At 38.9% G+C, this 12,199-nt stretch overlaps 1 protein-coding gene across 1 annotated transcript in view; it reads right to left on the bottom strand.

The window, feature by feature from the left end:
- Positions 1 to 227: 227 nt before the first annotated feature.
- The window catches only part of acap3b (ArfGAP with coiled-coil, ankyrin repeat and PH domains 3b), a 48,818-nt gene continuing 36,846 nt past the window's right edge, over positions 228 to 12,199 (bottom strand). The window contains exons 11-26 of the mRNA XM_079483145.1: positions 8,991 to 9,103; positions 8,860 to 8,911; positions 8,500 to 8,600; positions 8,313 to 8,424; positions 8,003 to 8,211; positions 6,742 to 6,811; positions 5,733 to 5,827; positions 5,423 to 5,637; positions 5,220 to 5,315; positions 4,825 to 4,917; positions 4,521 to 4,741; positions 4,197 to 4,306; positions 3,953 to 4,063; positions 3,801 to 3,862; positions 1,383 to 1,432; positions 228 to 752 (exon numbers count right to left, since the gene is read on the bottom strand). Coding sequence (XP_079339271.1) covers positions 684 to 752; positions 1,383 to 1,432; positions 3,801 to 3,862; positions 3,953 to 4,063; positions 4,197 to 4,306; positions 4,521 to 4,741; positions 4,825 to 4,917; positions 5,220 to 5,315; positions 5,423 to 5,637; positions 5,733 to 5,827; positions 6,742 to 6,811; positions 8,003 to 8,211; positions 8,313 to 8,424; positions 8,500 to 8,600; positions 8,860 to 8,911; positions 8,991 to 9,103 — 1,779 coding nt within the window. The 3' untranslated portion in view covers positions 228 to 683. The remainder of the gene's footprint in view (positions 753 to 1,382; positions 1,433 to 3,800; positions 3,863 to 3,952; positions 4,064 to 4,196; positions 4,307 to 4,520; positions 4,742 to 4,824; positions 4,918 to 5,219; positions 5,316 to 5,422; positions 5,638 to 5,732; positions 5,828 to 6,741; positions 6,812 to 8,002; positions 8,212 to 8,312; positions 8,425 to 8,499; positions 8,601 to 8,859; positions 8,912 to 8,990; positions 9,104 to 12,199) is intronic.

Here is a 12,199-nt window from a genome sequence, read left to right as displayed (position 1 = left end):
GCTGAACTATTTATTAACATTATGCAGCATACACATGGCATAAGACGTGTGTTCATTAATGTATCCATACTGTTCTTTTTTCTTTTACGCACTAAAATGATATATGCCTGAACTTTAATAATAATAATTAATAACAAGAATAAACGTAATATAAAATATAATAGGCTAATGAAATAGTATTATAAAATATTAATAACAATAATTAAGATTGAATAATAATAAAGAAGAAGTTGTATATCTTTTATATATTTTCATATTCTTTTCAAAAACAATTTTCAAATTGTAAAAAAACAACAACTAACTACTTTGTTCGAAGTGATTTCCTATCTTTCTTGTAGATGGATGTATTACTGATAAACAATATTTAAAATACACGTTTTATTGCAGAGTTAAAAACTTATGAGACAATTCTGAATCCTGGAAAAAATACCGAAAACATTCATGAATATTACTATTAATATTTGAAGAAAATCATGTTAAAAATACCATAAAACTATTAAACACAGAAATACACCCAGAGTCGGACTAAATACGATACAAAACAACTTATTGCACTAAAATAGATCTCTATTCCACACATATTATTCTTTATTTATCTGAAGACGTTCTTCAGCACCGCTCTTCATGTCCTGTTAAGGCAGCAGTCAGTCTCATGCATGTGTGGTTCATGAGGGGCCAAACACTTATTGTTTTGGAGGTGTGTGAAGCCATGTGCGAAAACTCCCAAAAGAGGCCAGTGCACGTGGTGACGTCTAAAAAAGGAAACAAGTTTATTCAAAATTCAAGACTCCCCAAAAATGATTATCCAGTTACTGGAGGACATCCTCAGCCTCTGCCATGAATTCATGTCCTTGCTGCTGGCTGTTTTTGCACACATTTTAGGAATAAAGTAAAATTAATATTCTACGTGCCAGTGGACAGCAGCAAGGAAAAAAATAGGTGTCAAAAATCGCTTCCACTAAAATGACAAAACATTTATAAATTTGCAAGACAAACAGTATTTGGACACTTTCTGTTTTTGTTTTGTTTCATTTTGTGGGTTACATTCCCAGGAAACAAATGTCTTGAATACATTGTAAGTGACTTTGGATAAAGTCTTTACTAAATGCATTAATCTAAAATAAAGTGTCAAAACACTTTTTGGGGTCACAAATGTTTGTGCTATAATAAATGTTTCTCTTTTAAAGGCAAAACCTGAGAAAGAAGTTGCTGTTCAAAGACCAACAATTGAAGATAACCCACCTTCTCAAGACACTATATCAGTCCACGAATCCCTGATTTATTATAAGCACAACACCCTTAAAAATGAGGTAAGAGACCCATAAAATACCACCAAGTGACGGAACCACAGCCCACAAATAAACAGTGTTCATATAACTCACACGTAAATTCTTGTGCTTTACCCTCGATGGAGATGCAGCTATACTGGATTCTAAAAGATGAATGATACCAAGTTAGATAATAATAATCATCACGATGGAAATCATGATAATGACAGCACTGAAACCATATCCTCCCTAGAGACGTGAATTTAAACAGGGATATTTTTTAAAGGAAAATTGCATTATGGGTGTCTCTCAAAAGACAAATCAAAGATCAACCCCCGTAGCTCTCTGTCTGCAAAAGCCTTCATCATTTCTTAACCTAACACAGCTGTTCAGATGAATTTACGGACTGATGCAGAAAGAGAGAGAGAGATGTGAGATAGAAAAGCAGAAGTAAGAGCTCAAGACTTTGCTTGTTTTATTGTTTGCCAGTGTTTCAAAAGACAAGTTTCTTTATATAGATTTCTGCCCTACAAACAGTAACAAACAAATGTACAAACAATACAGGAATGTCTCTGAACACAGAACATCATGTGCCAGTGCGAAAACAGATTGTATACCGAATGACGCAAGAGAAGGCGTTGAACAAGTAAAAAGTTCAAATGAATAAACACCGGCTGAACAAAAGAGAAAGAGAGAGAGAGAGAAGCAGTTCAAAGCATATTCACAGCTCAGCGGTTAAAGGTGAAGTGTTTCATTTATTTTCAAGGCTAATATTTCATCTACATGTAAAGTATTAGTACGTACTGATTCCTCTGAAGTGTAAACACTGTTGAGTAAGACTCTGTTGAGTCGACCAATGTCCTAAAAAGCGAATATTTTCATAATCAATCAATACTTTTTTTTTGTTTTGGTTGCCACATGATGCAAAGAAACGATACACTTCAACTTTAGTTTATAACACAAAGCACAATGACTGAACTGGTGCCTCAAGAGTATTTCATAATATTGTCAACACCCATGTTAGCATGATCAATCGTCTATACCTTTCTATTTTCAATAATAAAAACTAAATCTCACTGAATTAAATGTGTATTTAAAAGTTGCAATCTGTAAGTTTTTCCTCTCTATCGCCATCTTAGTTTGAAACATAAAATTACAGCTTACTTTATAAACTTATCGTTATGTATGATGTCAAACTGGCATTTTCTGATAAATCATACCTGCCAGCTTAACCAATGAACCATTATTATTATTAATAAAAAAATTACAGATTGCAGCTATAAAACAAACTTGAACGATTCAGTACAATTTTCAGACTCCAGCTTTTTTCCTTTAAGGTTATTTTTACTTGCACGATTTCTATCTTTAAATGCCTGTAAGATGACTTTTGTAACTGTATCAACACATACATTTGTTTTTATGTTGACACCGTGCTGACCATCAAGCATCAGTCATATGAAACCCACTTCTGACCCAAGAATGTCTTCATTTAAAACTGGCATTTAAAATAGATGTGGGCAAAAAATACAAAGCAGATGCCATCTGCTGTCATGCATTTTCACATAATGAATGACTAAAGTAAGTAACCATGCTTGCTAATGCAGACAGGCACTTAGCCCTGATATGCGAGCTAGTAAACGCATGCACGTACCGACGGACATTAGAGACCCATCTAGACAAGCAGTTTTCAATAGAAATCACATTACAGTCATTGGGGAGCTTTGCAATACGAGTCCAAATATATAAAACAGACAATTGCTATAGTTTCTATAAATACTTAGAATAGATGACATCTCTCTTAAACTTTAAAGGGGCAGCACAAACACCAGTTTCATGAGCGCATGAGGGCTCTGATGAGTGGAGCTAGTCGAGGTCAGTGGTTTTTAAATGTGAAATATAAGCAAAGGTTTAGTTAACTCAAATGCCTTCTGTACGTTAGAAAAAGAGCATAATGGAGCTGAATACAGATCAGCCGCATTCCAGTTTTCATTGCACTTCTCCGCAGGACGGAACATAAATAAAAAGTACAACAACAATAACAATACGCCGAGTAACAAACAAAACGAAAAACTCAAAAAAACAAATACTGTCGGTAGGAAAAGTGCACAGTCATATTTTGCGCATGTTGACTCAATAACACTAGGAAATCTTATTCTGAATTATTCAAAATTCATAAACGAACTTTAACTCAGTCCTATGAGATGAGGCCGTTTCGTTAAACGCATTTTTACATTGCAATTAATGTCACGGTTGCACATACATTAAAAACGTCTCTTTTCACTGTCGCATACCGTAAATATGCGTTATTTTGTTATCCACGTACATATACGAACACAACGTGTAAACTAACTGCTCATGAAGGGGGGACGGTGAAGATATCAGTTCCTTGCTAAAGCTATTTTTGTTAATCAGTTTCCCACAGTCTGTGACCGCTCGAGAGCGCCCCCTAACATTCCTCAATGGTGAGGCAGATAAACTCCTGAATACACTTTTTGTACTGCTGCTCTGTCGGACTGCTGATGGGGTATTGACCTGGCTGTCCGAAGGGTCCGTCTGATTCCCTCATCTCCTCGTTCATCCTCGCTAATCGTAATCTGAACGAGACGGAGAGAGAGAGAGTGAGTTCCATGTGCATTTACAGCTGAAGGAACCTTGAGGCAAATGAAGTACAGTATTTAACATACAATGTGACTATATCTGCGTTGGCTGCCTGCACGGCGATACTGAGAGGGTCCTGCCCGTCTTCATCCACCTCCATCTGAGAGGCTCCTCGCTTCAGGAACAAACAAACCTGTCTGTGGACGGGTACAAGGTTTAACTGTGGACATTTTATTTGTCATTCAACTCGATTTGAGTTTGCCTGCATTATAAAATGTCATATAACAATAGTGTGTATACGGTGTGCCACACCATTTAATCAATTCTTACCCTGTGTGACCCAGGCATGTGGCGTGGTGCAGAGGTCCACGTCCTCGTATGTCCCTTTGATTAACATCCGCTCCGTTCTGCAACAGGAACTCGCAGGCTATTAAAGAACCCTATGAAAGACAGAGAAAGAATTAAAGAGACAGCACCCGATAATTTTAGGCATACTGAGAATCATTTTTTCCATACAGGTGAATGGGGATTAAGGCTGTCGGTAACAATATGTCTAATATCTCTTTTTGTGATCCATAGAGTAGAGAAAGTCATTCAGGTTTTAGCGCAAACTATCCCTTTAAAGTTACACACTGCATTTAACACAAATCTCACCCCTGTGACCGCCTGTATTAATGCGCTCTTGCTTTCTTCCTCTTCATTGACGGAGTTAACGTCTGCGCTGTGTGCGAGCGCCTCAGCCATGACCGGCAGATTTCTGGCCCGTGAGGCCTTATGCAGCAACGTGTTGGGCTCGAGCTCCCGCCCGTTCTCTGTATCAGACGCTTCCTGCTCGATGTCCACCTCCCCGCTGGACTCATCAGAGTCCTCACATTCTACACAAACACAATATATAAATGCAAATGCAAAGGAGGCTGATGTGCGACCGGACACTAAGCGGGTCACTAGGTTGACTCACCCTCCTCCGTGACGCTGTCCACCACTGAGCCGAACACCAGGATGTCTGTGCTACCGTCGGTACTGCCGCCCAACCCGCTGTCACTGCTGAGACCTGCGGGGCCAATGCGTGCCAAGCAGGGACACGTTACTCACACCACGGCAATCAATCAAACGCTCTGCCAATGCTTTTAAGTTTGCAAATGCTGTTAACACCTGTCGGCACTAAATACAGATGCATACAGAGTCTTGAGAATTTTGCGATCCGATCACTTAAAACCCATTTGGTTTCGTTTAAAGATATGGGCAACCGAATAGCATTTGATGTGTTCAAGATCAGATCGCCTGACAGGTGTTAACATCAGGGCAAGGGTATGCCTGTACAATCCAATATAACATTGAGATAGGAAGACTTACTGCGAGGTCCAGAGCCTGTGTCAAAATAAGAAAAGAGTGAATCCAGCTCATCAGGACAAAACAACGATTCCCTCCGAAACTTTGCAGCTGCGGCAGCTGAGGACAACAAAAGGAAAGAGATTGTGTTCAATACATGTAGTGTCCAGCAGTGAGGAGTGAATCTGTCAGAGATCAAACATGTTCGGAAATGATCAGTCATGTACCAGCAGAGAGATTTCCGGGAGACAGAACGGTGGCATCGTGTCGGTATTTCCGGCGGGTTTTAGGGGCTCTGATGGAGCTGTTGTGTCTCCTGCACTTTTTCACGTTCCAGTGATGTGATTTTCGGCTTCCCCCCACCAGTGCCTCTGAGCCAGACATCTTCTTCAGATACTTCCTCTCTACGTACTTTGCTTTGATCCACGTTTCTTTCTCTTGCCTTCATGCAACAGAAGCAGAAAAGGGAGCGTCTTATTAATGCAATATTCACCTTTATGAAAACATAATGTCGATGTAATGCATGTGAAAGTTGACCTTGCGCTGTTTGGACTGGGTTTCTTTAGTCCTTGTTCTTCGCATGATCCTTCATAAATCTGGTTGATAACAGCGTTGCCAAGTTCACACATAAGCTAAAGGAAACAATCATAAAGCATTTTCTATCAGTGACAATAAAAACATGACGGTCATAACCATAATGAAAATAGTCACTGAAATTACAATGGGCTCTCATGTCCAGATCACATTTCTAAAAACAATTTAAATATATATATATATATATACTTTATTTTATATACACACTGCTCGACAATTTAAGGGAATACCTAAATCACACTGTTTTAGATCTAAATGGACAAAATATCCAGGTTAAAACTCTTCACTTATATACTGTGAAGAGTTGCTAAAACTTGAACTAAAATAAACATCAAACAAATGCTAAATACAAATATTAATAAAAATAAATAAAATAATATAATGTAACAATTAAGGTAATTTAAAACATTAATGTAAATTCTCTACAACAAATATCCCTGCAATTACACAATTGTTTTTAATCACCTTCATTTTTACATTATGTTATGTTATTTTAGTGTTGTTTTTATTTATTGTTATTCATATTTTTATTTAGCTTTCATTTTTAGATATGTTTTTTTATGTTTATTTTCGTTCAAGTTTTAGCAATTTTGGTATATTATTTTGTTACTTTGTCATTTTTTGTTTCGTTTTTTTGTTGCTATACAAGATTGATATAGTTTTTGTGTTTTACTGTCATTTTAGTGTTGTACGCAACATTTCAATTTTTCATTTAGTTTAGGTTTTCCAATAATCTTTAGATTAGTATTTGATTTCATTTCAATGAACAGAAACATTTTCACATTTTTAATGAATAATGCTCTTGAATATTTAAGGACATCATGTGTTTCACTGTCAGAAAAAAATGGCACAATGTGCACCACTTTATGTACATCTTTCTATTGCTTTGGGAGTGAGAATGACCAGGCCATATTCATGGTTTAGTGTGATGAACCCACATGGAAAGTCTCACCTTCATAATCTCTGGCTCCCAGGTGTCGAGTGTTAAAGATCGAACTTTAGAACAGTGCACTCCTAAACTCCTGCAGACATACAATACACATCATAACATTAACACAGGACTTCATTGACTCTGCTCTCTTGAAGAAACCGGTTACAGTGACATCTGCACGTCCATCTGCAGATTGTTGTGTCTGAGCGAATCAAATCTAATGCGTCTCTCCGTCTCCAGTAACGGTGTACGTTTATGTGAAGGTGGGAGAGGTTTAATCTGATTAAGAGGCCGGCGCCTGTAATCTAGATGTGCTTCATCATGATGAGGGATTGACACAGTATCTGTTTAAATGAAGCATCATATGTTGAAGGATGAGGGCTTTCTGGCCTGTAAATGTAAATCCGTTCTGCTGTTTGGGCTCAATCTGTCATCGCTAATGCATTCAGGATAAACATCTTGACGCAGGTGGCTTTACGGCTTGTCTATCTATAGTCAAATCCATATGGAAGCAGATGGTTCCCGCTATATTTGAAGGGTCTTTAAGACTACTGTATGATGCTTGAAGTGTGAACATGGGAAATAATTGAATAGCATGCTTTGTAAAGATGGCTTGGACTAGACTTTAGACTTATGAAATACACACTACCGTCAAACGTTCTGAAGGTGCATGCTTAAATGTCTTTTTGACCTAATTGTAGCTGTGCAAACTTATTCATTTATTTTATAACAAAACTAAAACTGTTAAGTTTTAAATGACTTTAAATGAATAATGAAATAGAAAATTAAAGTCCGGAATAGATGGAATTTCCTTTGTCTTCAGGCAAGATCAAGATCAAGAAACTCTAAAATGGCAAGAGAACATTACTGCTAAACACATAAAACAGTGTTGATGTATTTGAACTTATATTATTGAGCTGTATTTGAACATAAATGGCACAGTTCCATTGTTATTCTATGGTTATGATGAGAATAATATTTTAAAATGTGGAAAATAGCCGATGCATTTTGAAATGGAACTGGCGGCAGACTGACGGTTGAAGGGGAGGAGTTAACGGATGCTCCGCCCAAGCCGTCAAATTTACGTCATCATATATTATGAGGGCACACAAATTTTAAAAACTATTTACAATAAACGCTGCAATATTTCATGAAAAAATAGGCATTGTCAATTTTTATTTCACTAGGACTCTAAGGACAGTTATAAGTAAAGTGAATAGGGTAACCAGGTATTTCATGTTTTAGAATGAATATAAAGCCAACAAAAAAAACAACATCTCACCTGTGAATGCCAGAGCACTCAATACAGAGCAGAATGCCCAGGTTGATGCTGGCCCAGCGTGGGTCGGCCTGGCCGCAGTCACAACAGACTTCATTTCCAGGCAAAGACTGTACCCGCTGTAGAATATTGTCTCCTCTGACAACACGCTCCCGCGGCTCGCTGGCAGAGTCTATACTGCTCGTGGAGGGAGACGCTGTCCTGTCCAAACGCTGTATGAATGATTACATAATGTTATATTGTATCATTTTAAAAGATGTTACATAACACATTACATTATATGTAGTTCCTAGGAGTAGTTGGCTGGACTAACCTCTATGTAATAATTTTCAGAAATCTCTCTGTAGGCAGAAGCGATGCTGGCCTGAACCGCCTGGATCCACACTTGCCGGAGTTTCTCCGATTCGGCCTGCAGCATACAACTCCTGATGGGGTGTACATAGATACAGCTGTAAGACACTATATGTATACACATGCTGTGCATATGACACAATACTCACTTTGTAGGAGACACGACTTCGAAACAGAACCTTCTCTCAATGTCCTCGCATGGTTTGACAGAGCAAAGCCTGAGGTCTTCTACAACAACAGTCAAGGCATCCTACGATACATAACGGCGGATTGTCAGGTCACAAAAAGAACAATGAATGTCGTCATTAAAAGATGATTTGTGCTTCCAGGGTGGTTTTGCTTTAAATGGTATAAAATGTAAGGTTTACTCAAAGTGTAAACATTGCTTTCATAACTCGACCGATAGGATTTGCCTATGATTTATTAGACATTCAGAGATAATCGAGATATAAATGACACATGAAAAAGATAAAGCAATGTTTAAAACAAGTTGGATGTAAAGCACCTACTTTTAGTCTCTTCTGGTAGACAAGTTGACTGTTCTGTATTGAAAACCATCGCCTGGAAGACGAGAATCATACTCGATATCAGATCAACATACATGAACACTATCTAACACCATTACATATTTAAATCTCACCTGTTCCATGTTTTGAAAGCATTGCTCGCCCTCTTAAACAGGTATCCCTCCATCACCACACCGTTAGGAGCATCCACATTGAATTCCACTTTTGAGTCATCGTAAGCAAAATCCTGTAAAACAAAGCATCAATGAGTGACTTTCTGTCGATTCTGTAACAGACATACTCTTCTTAACTTTTACAGACACAACTACGGAACCCCATTGTTCAGTTAAGTCTTTACAGAGACAGACAAAAGACTAAACGTAATCCTGATCGGTCAAAACATAATCCCCACATCCACAGCAGCCATATCTAATCCCTGCCATGTCCATCAATACTGACCCGCAGGCCGCAGCCTCAGAAAGTTTCAGCAAAACTGAGTGCTGATCCCTGACATGCACGGATCGATCACTGATCTATTCCTACACACGTCTAACAGCTGACAAACACACAGGCTCGCACAAAACGATTCATATATCACAAGATGAAAAACCACAAACCATTACTCTCAAGGGTTGTGTACCAATGAGAATTCAATTCAGAATTCGATGAGAAATTGTACAGTTCTCTGGCATCCGTGTGCTTCAAGGTTTTGATATGATGCATTTGAAATACTTATGAACCATACACATTAAATCATGCGTCGCATGTACTGCATTTTCATACATATTAAAGTTATACACATAAGTATGACAATAACTAAATGTGTTGCTCTGTCTATTTGCATGTGGAGAATTGCAGTTTAGTTCACTTAAAAACAAGGGTTTAAAGTTCTCCAAGTAAACAAAACATAAAAATAAAATAAACATCATACCCGCATAAGCCTACAAAACAATCAAGCAAACAAACAACAAAAGTAAACAAATGCACGTGACAAATGATAACATATCTTATAATTGAAGACTTTAATTCATCTAACTCACCAGAGCATACTTCAACCTCCCGAATATCTTCATCTTCACAAAGTGCTTATCCACGCGCATTAATAAAAACTTTAAACACTCTTCCTCAACACCGTAAAGTCATCTCACATCAAAGTCCCGAGCTTCATTGATCTCGAGCTCGGTCCTCGAATGACAACATACACTCGCTCACCACACTTCTAAGGTTCAGTATTCCCATCATTAGCATACAGCTGTCGATGTATGTGGGCAGCTCTTCGCTTTAACCCCTGACCTCCGCCAGGGACACGACCGCAAACATTATTTCACTTCCACGTTCAAAAAGGCACCACGTCATCCGCGGATTTACGAGCGCGCTCCCGTCCATCTGTCCACAGTGCGCGAGAGCATCGCTGTCTAATCAGGCGCGTGTTATTGCCCCTCTCAAACAAACATCCCTTTCTTCTCAGGTACTCTTACAAGAGCATCTCAAGCCACATCAAAGCAGAGCAGATATAACAGAAAATCTTTAATCATAGATATAACGTCACATTGCCTGAGAGAATGAAAGATGAGAAAGAGAAACAAATACACAAAAAGAAAAATGTCACTAAATAAAGTTAAACTATTACCTTTTTTTCATCCCACAAAATACACAGATATATGAAATGTCAAGTTTAAGCCGTTTTAGTTTATTGGTCAATTGAATTGGACGCTTTCATCTGACGCACGCGTCTGGCCCGATGTGAACTTCCAGTCTGTGTTCAGTTCTCTGCCTGGCTAGTATAACAAGTTATTTTATATTTAATTTAAATTACATTTGGGCCACATACGTTAAAACACAATGACCCTCTTCACCTTCTTCAAAATAGGTTATATACCATATTATAATATTGGTTATGTATATTAACTGTTGATAGAAACCCCTCTTGCATTTATAAACTATCATCTCACACACGCAGCGCAAGATTTCTCACGTTAACACACATCTTATAAAATCAATACAATCCGTTACACAGTCTTTTATTCAATCCCCGTTTTCGGCACAGCGCACGTTCACACATCTACTGCAGCTGAACTCACAACATGCCATAACTCTGTTCTACACTGAGAAAAGAGAAATCCCCAGGGTGCCACAACGGAGTTAGAAATGCATAAAGGACCTGTGTGAGAGCAGTGAGTTAGCATGTGTTAGAGGAGTGACAGATGCAACATGAGGTAGTAAAACAGCGAGGTGGTGGGACGGCCGGAGAGATCGTAACTCTGTCACTGAAGCTATGGAAAGCTGAGGAGGCGAGAGGGCAAGACACTGTTCAGAAATCTGCAAATCATTTGAATAAATCAACAGGATGCTTCCTCCCACTGCAGGACTGCAGCTGGCTGCATGAATACATGCGCTAACTGCATACAAAACACAAGGTTTGCCATAGTGTCACGGTCATAGATAAAAAGTATGTATATATATACATTGATGCCTCACTGGCAGCTGTTTCGAAGTCATTCTGAACCGAAATGTCGATTGGTCCAAGATGGTTAAACTGATACATGAACCTTATCCAAAGTATAGAAACATTGATGGACACTTGTTCTTGATATGGTTCAGTCAGCCAATCAAAAAGAGTCAACAACCTCAGCCCAATGAACACGAGGCACACATACACACAGAGGAGAGACTGGACCAGACTGCGAGGTCATAGAGTCATGTCCACTCCACACTTTCATGTTGGGAGGGGTTTCAGACTTTGGAGACCCTCTGTGGTGAACTGTGCTCCTCTCAGATGATGTGTTTGGACATGGTAAAGGTGTTGAACCCCATTCAGGGTAGAAAGTCACTGGGACAACCTGCTGCCTTGTGGAAGCATGCTGGACGTAACATATCATTCGCTTGACTTTTTCTGTTGAGTTCGCAGTCCAATGACGGCCCAGTCATTTGTATCAACAATTCTAAAAGTCAGTCAGCATCCACAAACCATAAGGGTCAATCCAGTTGTAAGTCATGATATAAATAACAGTGTTATCTGTGCACACATGCGTAAACGTGTGTGTGATGCATTTGAGCCTTGGGCCACTCTTGAATCGAGCTATGTCTGCCAGGGACAGTTGGTGGCACTAATTTGTCAATGTTTTTTGGCGCGCCACCTCTTGCCCTCCCCTAACATCGGGTTCTTGCCATCTGCTATGTTTAGAGGTGTCGGCCAAGGAAGAGGTGGGCAAAATGCCCACACAGAGACTTCCAGACCCAGAGACTTCCAGCTACATCTTCAACATCGTGTGCATCTGACAGTCTGTACTGTCTCCTATTTCGCAGTCTGACAACTCTGGAAATGATTGTGTTTGTCAGAAGA

This window comes from Barbatula barbatula (assembly GCF_947034865.1).
Source record: "Barbatula barbatula genome assembly, chromosome: 20".
NCBI lineage: Eukaryota > Metazoa > Chordata > Actinopteri > Cypriniformes > Nemacheilidae > Barbatula > Barbatula barbatula.
This window is presented reverse-complemented; position numbering and strand designations above follow the sequence as displayed.